The 23,265-nt window shown below is 40.6% G+C and overlaps 2 protein-coding genes across 18 annotated transcripts in view; one reads left to right on the plus strand and one right to left on the minus strand.

Annotated features, from left to right (window-relative positions):
• The window catches only part of Ankrd13a (ankyrin repeat domain 13A), a 36,071-nt gene extending 28,162 nt beyond the window's left edge, over window positions 1-7,909 (minus strand). For both annotated transcript variants that reach the window (XM_027923250.3, XM_027923249.2), the window contains exon 1: window positions 7,555-7,909. In XM_027923250.3, coding sequence (XP_027779051.1) covers window positions 7,555-7,650 — 96 coding nt within the window. In that variant the 5' untranslated portion in view covers window positions 7,651-7,909. The remainder of the gene's footprint in view (window positions 1-7,554) is intronic.
• Window positions 7,910-10,721: 2,812 nt separating this feature from the next.
• The window catches only part of Git2 (GIT ArfGAP 2), a 50,918-nt gene continuing 38,374 nt past the window's right edge, over window positions 10,722-23,265 (plus strand). For all 16 annotated transcript variants that reach the window (XM_027923271.2, XM_027923261.2, XM_027923267.2 and 13 more), the window contains exons 1-7: window positions 10,722-10,914; window positions 14,971-15,104; window positions 16,981-17,093; window positions 17,703-17,808; window positions 19,716-19,802; window positions 19,913-20,043; window positions 22,773-22,867. In XM_027923271.2, the coding sequence (XP_027779072.1) occupies window positions 10,863-10,914; window positions 14,971-15,104; window positions 16,981-17,093; window positions 17,703-17,808; window positions 19,716-19,802; window positions 19,913-20,043; window positions 22,773-22,867 (718 nt within the window). In that variant the 5' untranslated portion in view covers window positions 10,722-10,862. The remainder of the gene's footprint in view (window positions 10,915-14,970; window positions 15,105-16,980; window positions 17,094-17,702; window positions 17,809-19,715; window positions 19,803-19,912; window positions 20,044-22,772; window positions 22,868-23,265) is intronic.

A 23,265-nucleotide genomic window follows, 5' to 3' on the forward strand; every position in this document is an offset into this window, starting at 1 on the left:
AACAAAATTAATAATTATGATACACTTGTGATGGCATCAAAAATAAAAAAACAGAAATAATTAAAATATAAGAAAAATTGAAACAAATGTAAAAGCACCCTATGTTCATGGTTCAGAAACATTTATTATTAAGATGACAGGGCTGGGGTTGTGGCTCAGTGGTAGAGCGCTTGCCTAGCACATGTGAGGCACTGGGTTCGATTCTCAGCACCATGTATAAATAAATAAAATGAAGATCCATTGGCAACTAAAAAATATTTTTTAAAAAATGACAATACTCTCCAAACTAAGGTGGAGTTCAATGCAATTCCTATCAAAATCCCAGTTGTCTTTTTGCAGAAATTAACAAATTGATCCTAAAATTCATATGGAAATTCAAGGAACCCAGAATATTCATCAAAAAAAGAAAAGTTCAAGGATTTTTATTTCCCAAGTTTAAAATTTATTCCACAATGTTACAGCAATAAGGACAGTGTGGTACTGGCATAAGGACAGATATTTTCTCAATGGAGTACAATTTAGGAGTCCTAAAATAAACCCACATATTTATGGTCAATCAATTTTCAACAAGGGTGCCAAAATAATTCAGTGGGGGAAAAAAGCAGTCCTTTCAACAAATGGTGCTTGATCAGCTGGACATTCAAATGCAAAAGACTGAAGTTTCTTTCGTTATACATGAAAATTGGTCCAAAATGGATCTTAAAATCCAAATATGAGAACTAAAATGATTTTTTAATATTTATTTTTTAGCTTTTAGGTGGACACAATATCTTTATTTTATTTTTATGTGGTGCTGAGGATCGAACCCAGTGCCTCACGCATGCCAGGCAAGCGCGCTACTACTTGAGCCATATCCCCAGCCCCAGAGAACTAAAATGATTTTTTAAAAAAACTTTCAGAAGAAAATATAGGAGTATAGCTTCACAAACACAGGTTAGGCTGTCTTAGCTGTAACATCAAAAACATAGATCAGGTGATATGAATTGAATTGCATTCTGCTGTTATATATAACAAATTAGAACAAATTTTTCAAAAGCATTGATCAGTATAAAAGGAACATGTATGATGATAGTATTTTTGGCAGGGAGGAGGCGGGGTGCTGGTGATTGAACCTAGGGCCTATGGCTCGGTTGGTAGAGTGCTTACCTTGTATGCACAAGGCCCTGGGTTCAATCCCCAGCACCACCACCACCCACCCCCCCACCCACAAAAAAAAAAAAAAAAGGAAAGGAAAATGTAGAAAAAATGAACTTAACAAAATTAAAAACTTTTATGCTTCAAATGATAACACAAAGAAAGCAAAAAGACAACCCACAGAATGGGAGAAAAAAAATTGCACATTCTATATCGAATTATAAGAGCCCTTTCATATATTCTATCTAAAATATATGAAAGGGCTCTTATATATTCTATCTAGAATATATGATAGGGCTCTTATAATTCAATAAAAAGTCAAATAACTCAATTTAAAAATGGGCAATGCATTTAAATAGACATTTCTCTGAAGATTAACATATAAGTAGACAATAAGAACATGAAAAGATCTTTAACATCACAAATCATTAGGGAAATACAAATAAAAATCACAATGAGATACAATTTCACACCCATTATGGTTAAAACCTAAAAGACAGATAATAATAAGTGTTGCCAAGGACGTGGAGAAACTGGGACCTTTACACCCTGCTGGTGGGAATGTAAACTAGTGCAGCTACATATGATCCAGCAATTCCTCTCCAGCATTTATACACAAGAGAAATGAAAACAAACACCATCTAAAAACTTATAAAGGAATATTCACAGAATTACTCATAATAACTAAAAAGTGAAAACAACCCAAATGTCCAAATAACACAAAAAAATCCATACAATGGATTGTTATTCAGTCATAAAATAGAATGAAGAACTAATACATGCCATAACATGGAAGAGCCTCCAAACACACAGCCTAAGGGAAAGAAACCAGACAGAAAAGGTCATATGTCACCTGATTTTATTCATACAAAATGTCTAAAATAGGCAAATCTACAAAGATTAGCAGTTACCTGGAGCTGAAGGGACTGGCAGGAAATGGGGGATAAGATGAGACTTCTTTTGGGGTGATGAAAATATTCTAGAATTGACAGTGGTGATGGCTGCACAATTCAGTGAACATACTAAAAATCGCTAAATAGAACACTTTAAATGGGTAGATTGTCTGATAAGTGAATGATATCTCAATAAAGCTGCTGGAAGAAAACAGTAGTATATTATATGTAATACATAAAATTAACCTATCATCTAGATACTGCTTTGCTGCTTGACTAGTTGCTTAATTTCTCTTGAGCTCTGGTCTGCTAGCATATAAAATGAGAGCCAGAAATAAATACCCCCCCTTATAATTCTTTTGAGAGTAAAGGCTTAACTTGGCACTGTGCTTGACACTACAGTGCACACTAAGAAAAGTTAGCTCTTATTAGCATACACCCACACAATGGAGTTTCATATTAGCTGTCACTCTCTTCTTAAAAGACATTTGTTCAAACTTCATCACAGTAGCGGGGTTTAGGATCATCAACTAATGATATAGTTCAGACCCAGGCTTTCAGAATTTAACTGGAATTCACTTTTAAAGATGATCATTTAGGTTTATCCATTTAAGTTTCTTCAGACACCCCCTTTTAACTGAGTATCTCAAAAGTCAAGGAATGAGGTGTCTACACATCTTCTTGCTTGCTAAGTGATGCCCATGGACTTTTCTTGCTCAAACGCTTTCTCTACTATGCCACTGTCCTCCAAAAGGAGTAAATAACCAAGTTTTGAGGATAGGCTGCAAAGCCGGACAGGGTACCACTTCTAGCTTCCCCACCAGCCTCAGGTGAGTTATCAGCCCCTCCATACCCCTACCTAGCCTGCTGTAGGCTCTTCTTCTGGGGACCTCTGGCAAGAGGCTAAGGAGCCTTCCTTTCCCCCAATAGGATAAACTCCCTGATTCCTCTTCACAGACAGACCCAGCCCCAGCCCCCCACCTCAACACCTCAAGTCAGCTGGGAAAAGGGATCCACAGGCCAGTTTCCTATGGTAAGCCTGAGTCCCCAACACCCTACACTCTATTTCTAGGCACTTCGTCAGGGATGGCTCCCCACTGGCACTGACTTGAATATATGCCCAGTGGTCTCATCTGGCCTGCCACAGGCTGCAAATGGGAACCCCATGGTGGTTCCCTGCTGGGTTCCAGGTATTGCTGATGCCTGGAACATTCTCTTCCTCCTGCCTGGATGCTATATTTCACTTGCTGGCTTCCAAGGAGGGTGTTGGAGTCTAACATCAGGCCTTATCTGCCACCCTTCACCCCACTTGGTCCCAAAGTTTTCCCTATACTCCCTGCAATGCATGAACTCACCTTTGCATTTGTCCCCATAAGTGATCCCGCAGTCCCCAGCATTGGTAAAAAGGCCAAAGGAGTTGAACAGAACACTCTAGCTAAATGACATAACCAGAACACAGTTTCCAATGTCAAGGCCCCACTGAACATTAAAGAGTGGATGGGTTAAGAGGCACTTTACTAAGTGCCTCTGCTGGGCAAGCACTGGAGGCCTCAAACAATTGCATAGTTGGCAAAGTGACACCAACACCAGCTACTAGCACCACTGTGGGATTGTGGCTGAAATGTGCTCATTCTCTTCATCTGGATAAACTTGATTTTTTCTGTGCTGCAGAAGTTCCTGAAACAAATTAAACCCTTCCAGCTACCATTGTGCCTGCTTCAAGTCCCCCTAGTGTGATGGAAGGAATGAAGTAGATGGCAGAATCTCAACAGCAAACAAAACATTAAGGGAAACGGCAGGTTTTATTGCTGAGGTGAAAGGGAATTTTTCTCTTTTTAATTATGCAGCCAATACATGTTCCTTGTAGAAAAAATAGAACACACTTAAAAGAAGCTAAATTCAAGGCTGGGACTATGGCTCAGCGGTAGCGTGCTTGCCTGTCATGTGTGAGGCGCTGGGTTCAATTCTCAACACTGCATATAAATAAATAAAAAAAGGTCTACCAACAACTCAAAAAAACATTTTTAAAAAATGTTTTTAAAAAAAGAGCTAAATTCCCAGGTTTATAAATGACAATTACAATTAAAAATAGTGGTAGCTACTCCAAATGGTACCGTTCCCATTTACTATGGGCCTGCACTTTCAAATCTGTTATCTTCCTTATTCTCCAGTTTTACTGAAAGAGCAGAGGGGTTAAGAATCCAGGATTTGAGCCAGGCGCAGTGGTGCGTGCCTATAATCCCAGTGGCTCTGGAGGCTGAGGCAGGGGGATCACGAGTTCAAAGCCAACCTCAGCCACAGCAAGGCACTAAGACAGGGAAACCCTGTCTCTAAATAAAAATACAAAATAGGGCTGGGAATGTGGCTCAGTGGTTGAGTGCCCCTGAGTTCAATCCCGAGTACAAAAAAAAAAAAAAATACAGGATTTGGACAAACCCTAATTCAGACTAAGCCTCTCTTCACCTCGATTGCCTCATCTATAAGGTGGGAATCATAGTAGCACCCACCCAGAGCTGGTGTGAGGATTAAATCTAAGATTACACATAAAACATCTCAGCGCAACACCTGATAAAACAGCAGGCTTTCAGCGTCCCCCATCTTAACAGGTGATAAAACGATTCAGCAGAGGTAACACACCCAAGCTCACAAATTAATCAGCATTCGTGGGGGCCATTAACCCCCACTGCCAATGGGTCACAGAAGCAGGTGGTTATTTCATAATCAACAGACTCTAGATAAACAGGAGGGCAATAAAATATTTGCTGTCATGTATTTTAATGTAGTTTAATGATATTGATAATCCACTTCTTCACCCTGAACCAGTTATATAATTTGCAGGGCCTAGTAAAAATAAAAATGCAAGGCACCCCTTATTCAAAATAGTTAAGAATTTCAAGATGGTGACAGCAGAGCATTGAACCACGCATGGAGAGGAGCTGTGCAACTGCCCTGTCAGGGCCCTTCCAATGGCCAAGTTTCAAGACTGAAGTTGGATTATACTAACTTTCCCAGTGGAGACCTGCCTTATGAATACATGTCAATTGTCTCCTCCTCAAATGCTGCACAATAATTCCTGAGAACTGAGTCAAAACCAAAGAATTTGCATGTATGAATATTCTTCCTGACCTCCTTGACAGCATTGAGGACCCAAAGTTTACTTGGGGAAAGTCTGCGGCAAGATTTTAATTCCCAAGTTCTAATCACAAATGTCCTAAGTTTTTTCAAGGTAAAAGACAAAAAACTTTCAGTAGACATTCTTATCATAGTTTGCAGAGGAAAGAGATAACTTTGATACACTTAAAATAAAAAACCAGAATTAGGTGCGTGGCCCATGCCTGGAATTCCAGCTACTCAGAAGGCTGAAGCAGGAGAATCACAAATTTGAGGCCAGCCTTAACAACTTGTCAAGCCCATTTCAAAAAAAAAACAATAAAAAAGAGGGCTAGAGATGTAGTTCATTAGTAGAGTGCCACTGGGTTAACTCCCTAGTACCACTTTAAAAAAATAGATTATAAACCAAGACTTTGTTTAGACTTTTTTTATAAAAATTTAAACTTTTTACTTCACCTCCAATGAGTGGAGAGCACACTGTTTTCAGAAACTGGAATTGAAAGTGTGTGGTTTAATGATGATGACTCTTTTTATGATACAGAATTTTCATTCGTGATAGGATCTTAATTCTGTGATTTTCTTTGTACTTTTTCTCTGCGTTACATAATTGGGCAGCTACAATATTGAAAAGTGCAGATGCAAAAAGCAGACCCCTAAAAATCAGAACTAATTATTTTTAAAATGCCCCTCGTGAGACTTAGAGCTAAAAGTAAAATGGTAGAGACTACCTCTGAGCCACATCTAGTATTAGGGTATTAAATCATCAGGTATACTGGGATACCTAATGGTGAATCACTTTGTCTGGGAACATGTGTCATATCTCCTTAACTCTTAAGTAGCTACTGTGTCATTTAATTAAGAATAATGACTCTTACAAAACTTTGTTCTGTCTGGAGTTCTTTTTTATCTTTTATTTTTATTTTTCATTTTACTGGGGAAGGAACCAGGGGTGCTCTACCACTGAGCTATATCCCAGATCTTTTTATTTCTTATTTTGAGGCAAAGTCTCTCTAAATTGCCCAGAATGGCCTCAAACTTGTAATCCTCCTGCTTTAGCCTTCCCAGTAGGTGAGATTACAGGCATGTACCCAGCTGGAGTTCTTTTCTTAATTGAAAAAAGAGCAACTTTGAACTCCAGTGGATGTTCAACCAACTTAAATATAGCAAATTGCAAGCATGCACTTAGCAGTAACTGTTCAAACATGGTAAGGCTGATCTTCCTCAATTCCTGCCAACAAAAAGAGGACCAATGCTCCTTTTCCTCTAAAATTTCTTGACAATTACAGGGTCAATTTTGAGGCATTCAAAAATTAGATCTTTAACATGCTGAATAAAATGAATGAAACCAACAAGAACAATTACACCAGATTGCAAAGGTAATTTCAAATCCCTATCCTACTCACTAAATTTGTTGGTTTGTAACTTGAGGACACCAGAACTTCCTAGAATTGTCAGGATCCCTTAAAGAAAGATTTCTCAACTAAGACACAAATGACATTTGAAGCCAGATAATTCTGTTGTGGGTGGCTGTCTTGTGCACTGTAGGATCCGGCAGCCTGGCAGCCTCTGCCCACTAGATGCCAGTAGCACCCACTCCTCACAGACACCCAAAAATGTCTCCATACTTTCCCAAATGTCCCCCCCACCACCACCAGGAGCAAAGTCACCTCCAATTGAGAACCTCTGCTGTGAATAGATGGCAATAAATAAAAAACAAAAAATTAAGGCACTTCGGAACAAGACGGAATTTTAAGGAGATCAAACACCGGGAACTCTCAAACTTTACTATGTATCAGTCTTTCTGGGGAGCTTGTTAAATGCTGATTCCCAGGCCGCGCCCAAGAACTATCAATATTGTCAAGTACTGGGTTCGCCTACATCACTACCCACATCCTCATTCTAAGGATAAATGAACGTGGACCTTAGAACGAAAATGCCTTGCCCAAGGTCACAGGGCAAGTTGGAGCCTGGACTATAAAACCAACCAAGCCCTTCTTCCCAAGGGTGGGTGGGGTAAGGGTGTGTGTGTTGTTCTTATGCCTTTGAGGCAACAGAGCTTAAAACTGGTAAAGGTGATGCATTCTAGAGCTAGCCCCCCGAGTTAAAATTCCGGTATTAATGGCGGGGGGCAGCCTCAGGCAAAGCAAGTGCTCTGAGAGCCTCAGTTTCCTTCTCTACTAAATGAAATAATAATAATACCTACCTCCTAGCAGAAAAGGTCAAAAGAGATGACACACAAAATTCCCAGGGCCGGGCCTGGCCTGGCATTACAAAAAACACACGACACTTATCCTGTTATTATTACTGTCCCACGGCTGCAAAGCTGAAAGGGTCTGAGGGTCCCTGGAGGGAGAGCGCTGGAAATGGGCTCAGGAAGACGAAACGACCCCCCAACTCCTTCCGCCCCACAGCTCACCTGGCCCCGCAGCTCCTTCTCCAGCTGCCGGTAGTCGTTGTTCCAGACCAGGAGGTGCAGGGGGAAGTGACTGCTGGCGTCGCTGGTCGAGGACATGGCGAGGAGGCCGCGGCCGGGGTCTGGCCGTCCGCCAGGCAGAAGCCTCGGTCCCGGCGGGGTCTCCGCCGTCCGCCCGGCGGCTGGCAAGCGGAGAGAACAGGAGGAGCGGGAGAGCGAGCGAGGGACGCGGTAGGCGGCCGGGCGGCCTAGCGGGCCGGGTGTGGGGCGCGTGAGGTCTTGGGGTCGCGGGCCGGGTCGGGGACCGGGTCGGCCGCGCCCACCCCGCGCCCCGCCGTGCTCGCGCCCGCGCTGACAGCTCCCGAACCGACTTCTGCGGGCCGAACTGCCCCAAACAGGGAAGTGCGAGGGGCGTACTACCGCGCGCCGCGGTAGGAGGGGCCGACGACAGGCAACGGGTCCGAGGTCCGCCAGGTCCCATCCACCTCCACGTCCACACCGCGAAACATAGTGACACACACAGAGTAGAGCTGCGGTTCTCTCCTTTGGCCTACGATCTCAGCGTGAGAAACTCTATCTCGCCGTTATCAGCGTCTCTCCCCCTGCTCCAGCGACTTGAGGTGGTTCGGTCCACAACTGGGCCTCTTCCATTGGCTCTGCAGTCAGGGGGAGACGACAGGAGCCTGGACCAAACCATTCGGGCTACTGACTCCCTTGCAACCTTTTTGGACCGGGGCAAATCCTGCTACGATTGGTCAGAAGCCATTTTGGAAGTGGGCAACACCAAATAATTTTCAAGGAGTTACTACCAACCCTAGAGAGAGGTGGCTTGAGATGTTTGCATTGTAAGGGGATAATTCTGTCTCCGGATTTCGTAACCTTGGAACATTTTGAGCTGGATAAATCTTTGTGTGGAGGTTATAAGATGCTTTGTGAGATATGGGGCAGCATCCTTGGTTTTTCTACCTACTAAATGTCAATAGCACTCCCCAAAACATGTCTCCAGATATTGCCAAATGTCCTCTGGGAAAGAAAAATCACCTCTAGTTGAGAATCACTGTTCTCTCTGAATTCCAAACCGGGTTATGACTCAAAGCTGCCTATAGTGGTGGTTTATTCCATTTACACACACACACACACACACACACACACCCCACAGTGAATTGGACCCAGGCGTGCTCTACCACTGAGCTACATCGCCAACACCCCTTCCCTTTTAAAAACTTTTATTTCGAGACAAGGTTCCACTAAGTTGCCAAGGCTGAAAGTGGTCTTGCAAACCTCCTCCCCAGCCTCCCCAGTTATATGCATGGGGTTATAGGCAGGCACCACTGTCTTAATGAAGAAACAATCACCATTTCTGCCCACCTGTCTACAACTAGATCCCATAACTGGGCAAAGTTATTCAATGCATTCTGAAAACATTCCCTCTGTCTTCCTTTTGTATGTGCACGCAGCTTTTCAGATGCCTGCAGCAGCTGTTCAAAAATCCTGGCCTAATCCATTCTCCACACGTGTGGAGTGAAGCCCAGAAAATTTGTGAGTTGTTGAACCAAAACAGGACACAAGAGCATCAGGATGACACCAGGAGCTCTAACCGAGGGATGTGTAGGAATTACATGTTGATGTCCACATTACACATTTATCACAATGAAGAGAAGGACTTAACACCAATGCTTCTGAGGCCTCTTCAGGAGTTGTTCTTTTAGAAGTCTCGTGAAACTTGATCTTTTTTCTCTTCAACATCCCATGTTTATTGAACATTTCTCCTATCTCAGTCTGAAAATTTCACAGTGGCTGCAACCACATCTGTTTTGCTTACCAGATAACCAAAATAATACCTGGCCCACAACAGGCATCCAACATTTGATCAATGGAGATCATAGTTTTATGTTTATGTATCATATAACAATAAACAGCCATTACTGTTAGAGTCACACTTGTTTTTTCCTTCATTCTGATTAACCTCACTTCATTTAATTCATCTCATGACATTCTGTGAATTACTCTAGATTAGCTATTCTTATTTTCAAATTCCAAGTTTATGAAGAAAAGCAGTAATTAGGGGCTGGGGTTGTGGCTCAGCGGTAGAGCACTCGCCTAGCACATGTGAGGCCCTGGATTCCATCCTCAGCGCCACATTAAAATAAAGGTATTTTGTCCAACTACAACTAAAAAATATATTTTTTAAAAAAGCTACTAATTATTGAAGGCTTACTACGGAGCAGGCATATCACATTTTCCCACAGCTTAATCCATTTCTCTAGCCAGCTAGTAAATATTTAGTTTTGCTGGTTACATACAAATTTTGTTACATATTCTTCTTTCCCATTCATTCTCATTCTCATTCATATTCCCTCTCCGTCTCTCTCCCCTCCTCCCCCTCCCTCCCCCTCCTCTCCCCCCTCCTTTCCAGCACCCCCACCCGCTTCTGTCCTACTGGGAATTGAACTCAAGGATATTCTACCACCTAGCTACACCAGAAACAGGATCTTACTAAACTGCTCAGGGTGGCTTCCAACTTGTGACCCTCCTGTCTCAGCCTCCTGAGTTGCTGGGATAGCAGGCATGTGCTACCACACCTTATTTTTCTTTCTTCTTCTTTTTTTTATGCAAAAAAAAAATCCTTAGATGACGGGCTATACAAAAACATATTGTAGATAACGCATTATCTACATTTTTAAAACAAAATTAGTATTGTAGCCTACAGAAATTATCTAATATATCTTTATTTGACTCTTTTTTTTTCTTTTGGCATAAGCTACCCTTAGTAGAACGTAAGCTCCATTAGGACCAAAAGTGCTATTTTCTTTGCTTACCGACTTTTCTCCAGTGCCTGGAACAGTGTGTGGGATATACATATTTCTTGACTACAGGAATGAATGGTCGAACCTGATTTAACCACTTAATGCTTCAGGGAGGTCGTGGATACAGAGTTCTAATCATGAGATTTTGCTGATTCGACTGGTATTAATCAGTGCTGGGAGGAAGAGAATCTTTTCCAGAAAGGATGACCCAAATGCAAGAGGATTTTGGAGCAGGATAGAGGATGCTGGGGCAGGTACCTGCCCTTAATTGAGATGGCGACAAGGAAGACTGCCCTTTCCGGTCACATGACCTGCCAGTCGCAGAAGAGCCCCTCCCCGCGCTTGCGTGCTGCGCCGCGGCTGCGAGGCGCTGAGGGGAGAGGCGCCCGCCGCCAGCGCTGCTGAGGGGACCCGTTAGAGCGGAAGCGCCGCCGCCGCCGCCGCCGCTGCCGCTGCCTTCGCGGTTCCCGGGCCCCTGGTTCCCGGCAGGTGGAGGCGGGAGCCATGTCGAAGAGGCTCCGGAGCAGCGACTTGTGCGCTGACTGCAGCGGGCCGGGTGAGTCGCACCGGCCGGGCCCGCTCCCCTATGCTCCCCTGGCCGGGACCCCTGTCCCGGAGCCGCCCCCTCGAGGCCGGCGAGTTCCAGAGATGGAATCCCGCATCCCGCGGCCGGGGTCGTAGCGAGCGGGGCCCCGGGGTGGCCTTGGAACCAGACCTGCCCCGGGCCTGTCAGCCGGGCGGGCGGGGGGCCGCCGCCCTCCGCTCCCTCCCTTCCCCTTCGCCCCCTCGTCCGGGTCCGGCCGGCGGCGGGGTTCGCGGCCGCTCCCCCGACAGGAAGGGGTTTGGGCAATCCACAGGAAGACCCGATTACAGAAGTAATGCGAGCGTCCTCCCGGCTGCGGCCCCCAGAGGCTGCAGGTGTCACCCCTCGCCAGACCCCCGCCCCGCCAGCCCAGGGTGGGCGACACTCCCAGCTCAGCTCTTGGACACTTGCCAGAGGGTCTGGGTGGATGACGTCTCTGCTCCTGACATCCCGGCAGCCGCTCCACGGGAAGAATCTGCAGGACGAGGTCTTGCACACACTACCAGCTCTTAGGAGTCAGTGCGAGTCTCAAGTTTGGAGATCCCAAGGGCCTAGGTTCACGCTGGATTTTGCCTCTGAATGACCTTGGACTGGTGACTTCACTTGTCCAAGGCTTGATTTCCTCATTTTGCTGATGAGAATAACCTGATGAGTACCATGCTCTACATTTAGGGAGATTTCAGTGGTTCTTCTAAGAATTCTTTCACCTGAGCTGCAGCTACTGTTTTTTCTTTCTTTTTTTTCTTTTTTTTTTTTTTTTTTTATTTTTTCTGTTATTCAGTTCAGAACCCTTGCAGTCCCCTAAAACTAGCGTGGAATTTCTAAATGGTACATGCATTACAGTTACCAGACACCCACACAGCCACTGGTAATATAAGCATATATGAGCACTAGGGCCCAAACCCTTCTCCCAACACATACTATTGAGATTTAAAAATCTGATCTGTTTTAGTAATTGGAACTCAATTGATTATTACATGTTGGTTTTGGTCCTTGGATTTAGCTACTTTGAGTTTGAAATAATTCAAATGCCAGATGATTTTTTTTTTTTTATGGTTCCACAGGGTCCGATTAGCAATCTTAAGTAAATCTTTGAAAACCAGTGGCTTTGCAACTGTTCCAATTTTCATCTTGTCACTTGAAAGCAAAGACTGATTTTAAATAGTATTGTGATAACTCAACCTTATATGGTTATTTCATGAATTGGATAGTACAGGTGGTGTTTCCAATTCCCTTTGAAGATGGGAATGGAGGACTTTAAGAAGAGAATTTATAGATCAAGTTTATACAGACTGTCATTTTCTCTAAAAATGTTCATTTGTTACACTTCCTTCTTTTCTTGCGCGTTTTCAGTCAAGCTTTCTGTGATCAGTTTGATTCACATGTGTCTGGCTTCAAACTTCCTCTTGAGATGCATATTGTTTGGTTCCTGATGGAGTATATGGGGCAAAAGCAAATTGCTCTTCTGTAGCCACTCTAAATACTGTCTTGTATTTTTGCAGCTTTTTGTGCATTTCAGAACATTTTTTCTTCCATTGTATCGTTTTAGTTGCCTTGAATACCAAACCTACAGAGACTTGAGTCATTTCCTTCCTGTTTTGAACATAATGAGGCTACCTTGAAGTGTTCTTTGAATTTGAACAGCTAGGGATTTGTGCTCCCTTTTCTACATGCCCTGGTGAAAGAGTTACCTATAGGATTAGGGGACCCTTTTGACAGTCTGATGAACACTAAGGCCTTCTCCCTGGAAAAATGAACCTATACTTACTCTTTCCCACAGAATTTACCTAAGTTGTCGGGGAGGATGCAGACATTTTCAAAGTCAATCTATAGTGACCATGGAGCCTAAGTTAAGCCCTGGCATCCATATAAACTGGAAGGGTTTTATCCAACCTCATTACTACAAATTCAGTTTTAATTTTTCTAGGTTGTTAATATTCTGATATTCTTTCTGTGGGTTTTCTGATCCATGATGTTTAAAGAAGTACTCAAAAACCACAATTAGATGTTGTCTTGTTCCTGTTTAATTTCCTCCAAGAATACTGTGAATTCTCTGAATGATATGTGAAAACCAAAGCTCTGCTCTCAGCCTGTTGTGTCCTTAGCAGTGTTGTGTGATGTATCTTCATAGGGATCTTTCATCTTGATGTTTCTGGTTTTTGCTCTTTAGAATAGCATAGTGGTACTGACACATTTACACTTTGCTGAATTGTTGTATTTTACTTCTTTGTTTCTTTCATGGTGAACATTTAATTACAATAATATCCTTTTTTTTTTTTTTGGTACCAGGGATTCACCCCAGGGGTGCTTACCCACTGAACCACATCCTCAGACCTTTTTATTTTATATTTTGAGACAGGGCCTCACCAAGTTGTGGAGGCTGGCTTTGAATTTGTGATCCTTCTGCCTCAAACCCCCAAAGTTGGTGGGATTATAGGCGTGTGCCAATGCACCCAGCAAGCATGTCTTCTTAAATATTGTTTTTTAGTGAATCTAGTTCATTTTAAATATATCATAGTCGTAAGTTGCCTAAAAACTGCTGAAATGTCTATTACAGTGGCACAGTATTTGTGTGAAACATTCGATGTTACAAGTATTTCAAGTCAAAAACTTTTTCCAGTGATCATGAATTTCAGTGAGTTCTTTAAAATATTTGAATGATAATAAGAAAATAATTTAGAAAAGTTACAACAGCTAATATTTCTGAATACTTACCATAGGAGTGCTACTTTATATTCTCACACCCTGGAGATGTGTTTTATTCCCACCTCACCCATGGTGAGGATACTCAAGTAACTTGCCTGAGGTCATTGTGCAAGAAATGACAGTTATGGGGATTCAAACCATGAATGTGTGCCTCCACAGCCAGCCCTCCTAACCACCACACTCTTTGGCTCCCAGTATTTGTCTTTGATTGGAATCCCATAACTTTTCTTTCTTTCTTTTTTTTTTTTTTTTTTTTTTTTGTTTTTTGTTGGGACCGAGGATTGAACCCAGGGCCTGTGCATGCGAGGCAAGCACTCTGCCAACTGAGCTATATCCCCAGCCCCCTCCATAACTTTTTATTATATGGTTTGAGAGGGTTTGAATAAACTGTTAAAAATGGTAAAGATGATATGTATGCATTTTAGAGGTTTTTGAGGACATTGAAGAATTTTAAAATAGAATCCTTAGACCAGACAGCTTGGGTGGCACCTGTTGTCACCCTATTGTGAATCTTTTGAAAGGTAGAGGTTTGTCTTTATTTGGGTTTTGGGTGTTCAGTTTATTTATGCAGATCCATCCTGCTTTCTAAGTATGTATTACTTGTTGTTTGAAAGGATGTCTATTGAAGCTCTGTGGAACTTCAAAGAAAAAAATATTAATACACACATCAAATATATTACTTATTTTTATCTTACATCTTTGTCTCCATGAAGCAGCTTCTTTTCTTTCAGATCACTTGCAAGCTTGGACTCAGTAGTTTGTTATAAACAACTGATGGATACCATAGAATATTTTCTATGGGAGGAGGCCAAATTTCCCTGTCCTTAGAACCCTAGCAACTCAGTAATCCTGTCACTCACAGCTTTCCATTAACTTGTAGACATGTTGATTTGTAGCAGTGCATTAGGACAGTAGTCATTTCATTTACTTTAGGTACCGCTGTGTGGATAATTCACTGTCAAAATTATATTATCTTGCTCTTTGCAGAGATTCATCTGTACTCTCTCAATTTGCTTTTCTTATGTTGAATGAAAGAGCATCTAACTAAGATGGTAGATCCACATTAGGGTTATAGATTGTAGCCCTGAACCAGAAAGAAGGAAACTGTTCATTTAGGGCCCTTGGTGTCAGTTAACATTGTGCTTCATCAGCCAGGTAGGTAGTGTCATTGGGTGTGATTATCAGCACGATATGTTGACAAGCGTGCTAAAACAACAAAAATGGTTTGCTTTTCTGAAAAACCAAACATCAGATATCTTTTGCCATTCTGTCGTATAGCTACCAGCTGGTATTCTTGTCACTGAGATTTCATTATCTTTCCAGATCCTTCCTGGGCATCAGTAAATAGGGGAACTTTCATATGTGATGAGTGTTGCAGTGTCCATCGGAGTCTAGGGCGTCATATCTCCCAAGTAAGGCATCTGAAACACACACCGTGGCCTCCAACACTGCTTCAGGTAAGGGGTAAGAAGAACACAGTTTGTAATTTATGTTTTAGCAAATAAAATTTCTCAACTAAAATATATGTTTATGTGTATATGTATATATATGTGTATATATATGTATATATGTGTGTGTATATATACATACACATACAGGGCTGGGGTTGTGGCTCTGCGGTATAGCGCTGGCCTAGCACACGTGAGGCACTGGGTTCTATCCTCAGCACCACATAAAAATGAAATAATAATTGTATACACCTATAACTAACAAAACAAATATTTTTTTAAAATAATAAATAAATACACATACATATACACACACACACACACACACACACATTTTTTTTTTTTTTAACCTGGGGATTTTGCCAAGTTGACCAGGCTGGCCTGGAACTTTCAATCCCCCTGCCCCACCAACCCAAGTAGCTGGGGTAGCAGGCTTGTGCCACTATGCCTACTTTTCCTAGTATACTTCTTAAATCTTATAAAATGTTTGGATCATAATCCAATAGAGGTTTTTGCCCATTGATATAGAGTATAAGTACTCTCCATATTGAATTTATCATTTAAAAATTTTTTCCATTCCTAACATAAATCTTGTTCCAAAAGCTCAATTATAGATAGATAAAAATTAAAATTTTCTAGTAATATTTCGCTGCTGACCTTCTAGATTATCCCCAGAAATTATTTTTAAATAACCCGTCTTTTGTTTCCAAAAGCTGCTGCCTGAAAAACTTTTCATTACTGTACCTAATCCTGAGTACCTACTAATATCTTTAGAACTTTTTTTTTTTTTTTTTGCTTTAATAGGAGGACTGGGGTTCTTTAGAAATTTCTGAAGTATCTTATTTACATTTTTTGAAGCTGTCATTACTAATCAGACCAAATTAAGTTAATGTGTTTTGATTGCATGCCTAACACTCTATTGAGTGTTAAGTGGGCTCTTTGTCTTATTTGGGGTCTGATGTCATGTTACATGTACTTTTATTTGGGGTACACATTCTTCAAGTTCTCCTGGAACTTAGGATTAAGTGTGTTTTTTGCCTTCATTTGTCTTGAGTACACATCACTAAATCTGTGGCAGCTGCATAGCCCTTAAACTTGCTTGCACGAACCAAGGGGCACAAACAAGTAGGTTTGGATCTCTGATGTGAAAATATCTCTATGAATATAAAAAGAAGATGGAAACATTTTAGGAGGCTGCTTTGAGATGAAATTGGGAGGTGTGGATTATTAATAATTTTTGCTTAGAAGTTTCCAGTAGCCCATTGTCCTATGAAAGGGATTGCATACTGTTCCAGGTCTTCGTTTACAAAGTCATACTATATTATAGAATCTGAATTAAGTTCAGAGATGAGTATTTTAATTAAAATGCCAGAGTTGATTCTAAAGCAACAATTCCCAAAATATGGAACATAAGCCATCAGTGGTACTCAAGACAGATGTAGGTCATAATCCAATATGCATTTGTATAGTTGTGCTATGTTAGTGTATATAAGAAAACTGCAACTAACACATCATACCATAATTATCAATATAAGTTTTGAAAATGAGCATATTTAAAGAAAAATGTTGTGACTAGTATAGCTAATATGTGCGTAAAATAGTATTTGTTCAGGCTTGGGAAACACTGCCCTAAAATGTTCCTCATCCCTCAATATATGACTACAGTACAGTCAAACCCATTTAAAGATTTAACTGCCCTGCTGGTCAAAACTGGATCCCGAATACAGGTTCATCTTTCTCATTCTAAAATCAGAAAACAATAACATGAGTAATAATCAAAACATCTTAGTATATGTATAGGGGCTTTGTTTTCTACTTGTCAGTGATTCTCTTCTAATATTTATGTAAAAAAATTAAAATATGATTTCATATTGCTTGATTTTAGATGGTTGAGACCTTATATAACAATGGTGCAAATTCTATATGGGAGCATTCTTTACTGGACCCTGCCTCCATTACGAGTGGAAGACGTAAAGCTAATCCACAGGATAAAGTACAGTGAGTGGAATCTTTATAAATACTTCTACTTCTTCATAACAAATGGGACCCACTAAATGGAGTACAGCTATTATTGATCAGCCTCCATCAGGGCAGTGCATGAGGTAGTTACCCCAGTTGCACATGAGCTCTTTGCTGGTAGAAACTCAGAATGAGGCAGGTGGGGACCGTCTGTTTTGCATGATTACTGGACAGGAGTTAATGGTTACTCCAGTTGGAGACCACGACTTGGAGGCTATAGATGTAATCAAATTGAAACCTCAGCACTCAAGCAAGGGGCAAGCAGATCAGAAATCTATGCGCTGGGCACCAGTCTGCCGTAGGCCTCACCTATAAGATGAGACTAAATGCCACTTCCTCCCAGGATTGCAATCAATTGAGAAAATTACACAGAGAAGAAAACTGCTATAAAAAGCAGGTATTCTGCAGTCCCAGTCATTATGACTAATGTGTGTTTTCAGACTTCAGGTCTTGCTCCTGAAACTTATTTCAGCATTGTTCACTTAGTGGGGGATGTGGGCCACTTCCTCTCTTTTTACAGTATAAAGAATGGGGAATGTTGTATCTGAACTGTGAATGAACTGTTTTCTTTTTTTGTTTATGAACCAGTCCCAATAAAGCAGAATTCATCAGAGCCAAGTATCAGATGTTAGCGTTTGTCCACCGCTTACCCTGCCGGGATGATGATAGTGTGACTGCCAAAGATCTTAGTAAGGTGGGTCATAACCTTTTGAAAGTCCCTAAGAGATCTGGATGAGACAGCATATTGTTATTTTTGTAAGGGGGGGGGGCTCAAAAGGGAAAAAAGAAAAACTCATTTTTGTACATTAAATAATAAGTATCAGCTTTTTTTTGTAATCAGTTTCATCTCTAATTTTTTTTTTTTTTTTTAATACTGGGGATTCAACATTGAACCCAGAGCCACATCTCTAGACCTTTTTGTGTTTTGTTTTGAGACAAGATCTCACTAAGTTGCTTGGGGCCTGCTAAGTTGCTGCGGCTGGCTTTGAACTTGTGATCTTCCTGCCTCAGCCTCCAGAGCTGCTGGGATTATAGGCTTGCCCCACCACGCCTAGCTTCATCTCTAATTTTAATTCGAGTGGAAGCCATTTATTGTAATGGGGTACAAAGGTAAAGGGGAGAAATAAGTATATGCAAAGCTATTTGTTTTCTCAATATGGTTTTTAAACTGTATTTTGATAAATTTTTATTTATGTTTGGAATTGGAACCATGTGAAAATTTGTTTCTAGAAGGGACTGAAAAAATTTTAAACCATTGTTTCTAATAAGTACTAGAAAAACATAGTAAAGACAGGGCTAACTTCCTTGGGTTTCCAGGTTGAGCAGTAAGAATGGTCTTCAGAAAATAGGGTGTGACCCAAAGCTATAGCACACAGAATCGTTCATTATACTTGTGGAATGAATAGATGGTTTTCTTTATGTGGCTTCAGCATGTTTTTGAGGGATGCCATAAGAAATGCACATCTGTATTCTCAAAACATTGTTTCTGACAAATCCAACTGCATGGAGCAGGGGCGATGATTCACAGTTCAGAATATTAAATTTTGCATAGAAGTGTATAATTGTTACTTCCTCTAGTTAATAAGACTCAGGAGGTTTTCTTTTTAACCAGCTTTTCAAAAAAATAAAGGTATTTGAATGGAGTGCTAGAGTAGTTTTTCCTTTCCTATGATGAGGGTTATTGAATCTTAGAGCCTTTAAGGAAGTCAGCTCATCTTCTTACTGGTGATGAACTTTTCTGCAATAGTACAGATTTGGTGTGTCACAGCCCTATTTCCCACCCTGAGAGACTTCTGGAAATCATTGTGTATAAGTCAGGAATAGCATTGTGGAGAGGGTACAGTGTAAGGCAGAGACCTGTAACTTGCATAGCATAGAATTTGAATCCCTAGGTTCGGTAACAATGACAGCAACTAATAATTATTATTTTAATAACGGCATCTGAACTCTTCAAGCACTTTATTATATCATTGAATCCTTACAATAACCTTGTCAATAGGTAGCATTATTATCACTCCTTTTTTTTTTTGGTACCAGGGACTGAACCCAAGGGTGCTTAACCACTAAGCCACGTTCCCAACCCTTTTTATTTTTTATTTTGAGACAGGTTCTCACTAGGTTGCTTACATCCTCACTGAGTTGCCAAGGCTGGCTTCAAACCCTCAATCCTCCTTCCTCAGCCTCCCAAGCCTCTGTCTAGGATTACAGGCGTGTACTACCATGGCTGGCTGTTATCACTATTTTAAAGATGAGGAAACTGAGGGTCAGCTTACTTAAGGAACTTTCTCAAAGTCCTACAGGTTGAAGGGGCAAGAGATTGAAATTCAGATCTGTCAAACTTCAAAGCCACATGCAACCATCCTCCTCATATTGTCTCTCACTCAGGTTCTGGTTTTGCCACTTGTTTGAATGAGTCCTGCATTTGGGCAGGTCAACCTGATCTACCCTCCAATTCAGGAATGGTTGTAACCAGCAAAGGGTACTGAGCCAAATAAAGATTATGTGTTATTAAAGCTGTGTATGTTAAAATAGTCTACCAGCTGCTCTACTATCTCATTCCTGGTGCTTTTGAAAATTCTTTTTTGTTTATGTGTTTTTCAGCAACTCCATTCAAGTGTGAGAACTGGAAATCTTGAAACCTGTCTGAGACTGTTGTCTTTAGGAGCCCAAGCCAATTTCTTTCATCCTGTAAGAAAACGTGAATTGCTTCAGATATTAAATTGAAACTGAGTTGTTTTCAGATAGCCTTTAGTTTGTCTAATTTGCTTTTCTGACAACTTTTTATTAATTATTCTTAGGAAAAAGGAAACACCCCACTCCATGTCGCCTCCAAAGCAGGGCAGATTTTACAGGCTGAATTATTGGCAGTATATGGAGCAGACCCAGGCACGCATGATTCTAGTGGGAAAACTCCTGTTGATTATGCAAGGTAAGAAACTGGGATTCTTGGCCTGGGGCTGGGGCTCAGCGGTAGCGCACTTGCCTGGCCTGTGTGAGGCCCTGAGTTCTATTCTCAGCACCACATATAAAATAAATAAAATAAAGGTCCGTCAGCTACTAAAAAAAAAAAAAAAATTAAAAAAAAAAAAAAAGAAACAAATTCTCTTGACACTTCTCTGTGTGTTCGGTATGAGTCATGAGTTGTGTATGATTAATGTTTAGCCCCTTTGAAGATTTATATTCTATTATTTTGCAGGGAAAAAAAAAGGCATTTCAAACACATTCTAGAGTAGCCTGGCAAAATCAGGGAAGTGTAGAATCATAAAACTCATGTGCTTAGCTTCTAGTCTTTAACTTGGTCCTTTACCATGCCTGCTATTTGAGCCATAGTTAGAGTGCAAATCAGGTATCATGAATTAGAGACCCACTCTTTGTTTTATTATGCAGTACTGGGGATTGAACGCAGGGGCACTCTATCACAGAGCTACACCCTCAGCCCTTTTTCTATTGTATTTTAAGATAGGGTCTTGTTAAGTTGCTGAGACTGACCTCAAACTTAGGATCCTCCTGCCTCAGCCTCCCAAGTAGCTGGGATTTTAGGTTGCACCACCATACCTGTCTCAATTTTTTAATATTCTTAATCATTGCTTGAACTTAAAAGCAAATTCATGGATGCATATGTAATAAAACAAATGTAATAAATGTTTAGTTGTAATTTTTAGATAGAACATCTGAGTTCTCACTGTAAAATCCTTGTAATTTTTCTTTATTTAAAGGTTGTGAAAGGCTGAAAAACAAATAATCCATCAGTTAGCCTTGAGTATCATTTAAATGATAGAAGATCAATCATCTTTCCTTCTTTTTTCAAATTTCTTTTATTAACTGCAAAGTGCCATACTTTGCTACATAGAGAGTAAATGAGGATAAATGAATAAACTCTGTCCTCCAAGAATTTATTGTCTCTTGGAAGAGATGATTTATAAGTACCTGAAAGAGTTCACTGAAGCAAAATAATATGTGATTCATTGGCAAAATGGACAATAGGTCTTAAAGAGCATATTTAAGTTTTCCTCATTGTGGCCCAAAAGATTAGGAAATTCCTTTAGTTAAAGAATGGGTTATTTGTGGGCATGCAGATGAGGAACTACATCGATCCAGGGGAGGGGAAGGCAGAGTCAAGGTCTGGAGATGGGCAGACAGGCACATTCAGCACAGCTGGAGACTCTACTGAAGACATCCAAGCACATGTGAGAATGACCACAGCAATACAATACTTCACCAGACCTGCAACTTCATTGATTCTACAGTGCATCATTACTTTTTATGGCACTAAAAAAGAAAAAAGCTCTGCCAGTTAAATTATCACATACCATCGGTTATAGAATGTTTTGTGATTTACAGATTTTTTAAAATGAGAAAAAACATGTGGTGTAGGTGCCCTTCAACAGATGAATAGTTAAAGAAAATGTGGTACATATAGACAAGGGAATATTATTGTGCCATAAGGAAGAATGAAATTATGGCATTTGCCAGTAGATGGATGGATCTGGAGGCTATCGTGCTAATTGACATCAGCTGATGCCAAAAAAAAAATCAAGGTTGAATGTTCTGTCTGATATGTGGATGCTCACACACAATAAAGGTGGGGAGAGAAGAAAAGTTCATTGGATTAGAAAAAGGGGAATGAAGGGAAGGGAGGGGCATGGGAATAGGAAAGACAGTAGAATGAATTGGACATAACTTTCCTATGTTCATACATGAATACACGACCAGTGAAACTCCACATCATGTTCAACCACAAGAATGGGATTCTGATTAGGATAAGTTATACTCCTTGTAGGTACAATATGTCAAAACAGACTCTACTGTCACATATTTCTAACAAAAGAACAAATTTTTAAAAAGTGAAACAAAAGAAATGGGAATGGTAAAAATAAATCAAAGATGTGTGGTAAGTTAGAGTATTTTATAGTTTTTTGAATAGTAGGAAAAGAAACTGGTTGAAACTAGATTTGATCTTTGAAGAGGGAAAGAGTCTGCACTAAGTACTTTATCATTTACTTTGGAATTTCCTCAAACCTCACATATAATAGTCTTTCAATCTAATAATTTATTTATAAGTGTTGTTACTAAAAGGTTCCAAGTAGCTTCAATATTTATTTCATGAATGAAGAAAGACAAAGGAAGAAAAAGATAAAAGTAGCTTAGATCTGAGCTTTGCATTTGGTTGATTTGTCTCTGCCTAAATTGTAGCTCTAGAAGTGGTTTCTAGACTCATCCAGAGGTAGACTGGCTGCCTCAGAATCATCCAAGGGAAAGGCCTTCTTCAAAATATTGATGCCCAGGCCCATCCCAGCCTTATGATTCAGAATTTCCAAGGGTGAGGTCTGGACATTGTATGTTTCTAGAAACACTCCAATTAATTTTTTGGAACCTCTTTCTTTAAATCTCTCATGAGTCTTTGAATTTCCCATTAAGTATTCTGTTTTGAGCATTAATAAAGGAAAAGGGTAGTTTAAATTGTTTTATAAACAATTTATAAAAATATGACTCACAGTAGATCTTAACAATCTACCTCACCAAAAAAAAAGGTTGATTATTCTAAAAAGTCATGTTTGCTAAGCTGCTCAGGTGTCTCAGGGGATGTCTTTGTACTTTCCTACTCTCCAGCCAGTGAATCCTGAGCAATATCAATGGTACTTTGTTTTCTCTTGGAAGGCAAGGAGGGCACCATGAGCTGGCAGAACGCCTTGTGGAAATACAGTACGAGCTAACAGACAGACTGGCCTTCTATCTCTGCGGCAGGAAACCGGGTAAGTGAAAGGCTAATGGCCTCGCCACACCTCCACTCTGGAAAGTTCTGGGAAAACAAGACAGGACACTATTTTTTATGACCTCCTCTTCTTTAATGTCCTTCAGAAAATTAGGAGTAATTTCTTTATAGGAAAAGATGATGGTTGAATTTTCAGCTCTATGTAAAAGATACAAAGTTGGTTAAATCCCTTTGAACTTTTAGTTTGTAAAACTTCCTTTTAGCTCTGGAGAAGTGGCTTCTCCAGAATCAAAGAGCATAATCATCCCAGTGTTGAATGTGCTCCACAGTTCTTGAATGTCATGGAACTAGCAAAGGAAGAGCAAAACAACAGCTTTTGTACTGATTTGAAGAATTCTGCTAAGGATAGAAAAAAGTCCAAATGTGATTTTACCTGTA

This window comes from Marmota flaviventris, chromosome 1 (genome assembly GCF_047511675.1).
Source record: "Marmota flaviventris isolate mMarFla1 chromosome 1, mMarFla1.hap1, whole genome shotgun sequence".
NCBI lineage: Eukaryota > Metazoa > Chordata > Mammalia > Rodentia > Sciuridae > Marmota > Marmota flaviventris.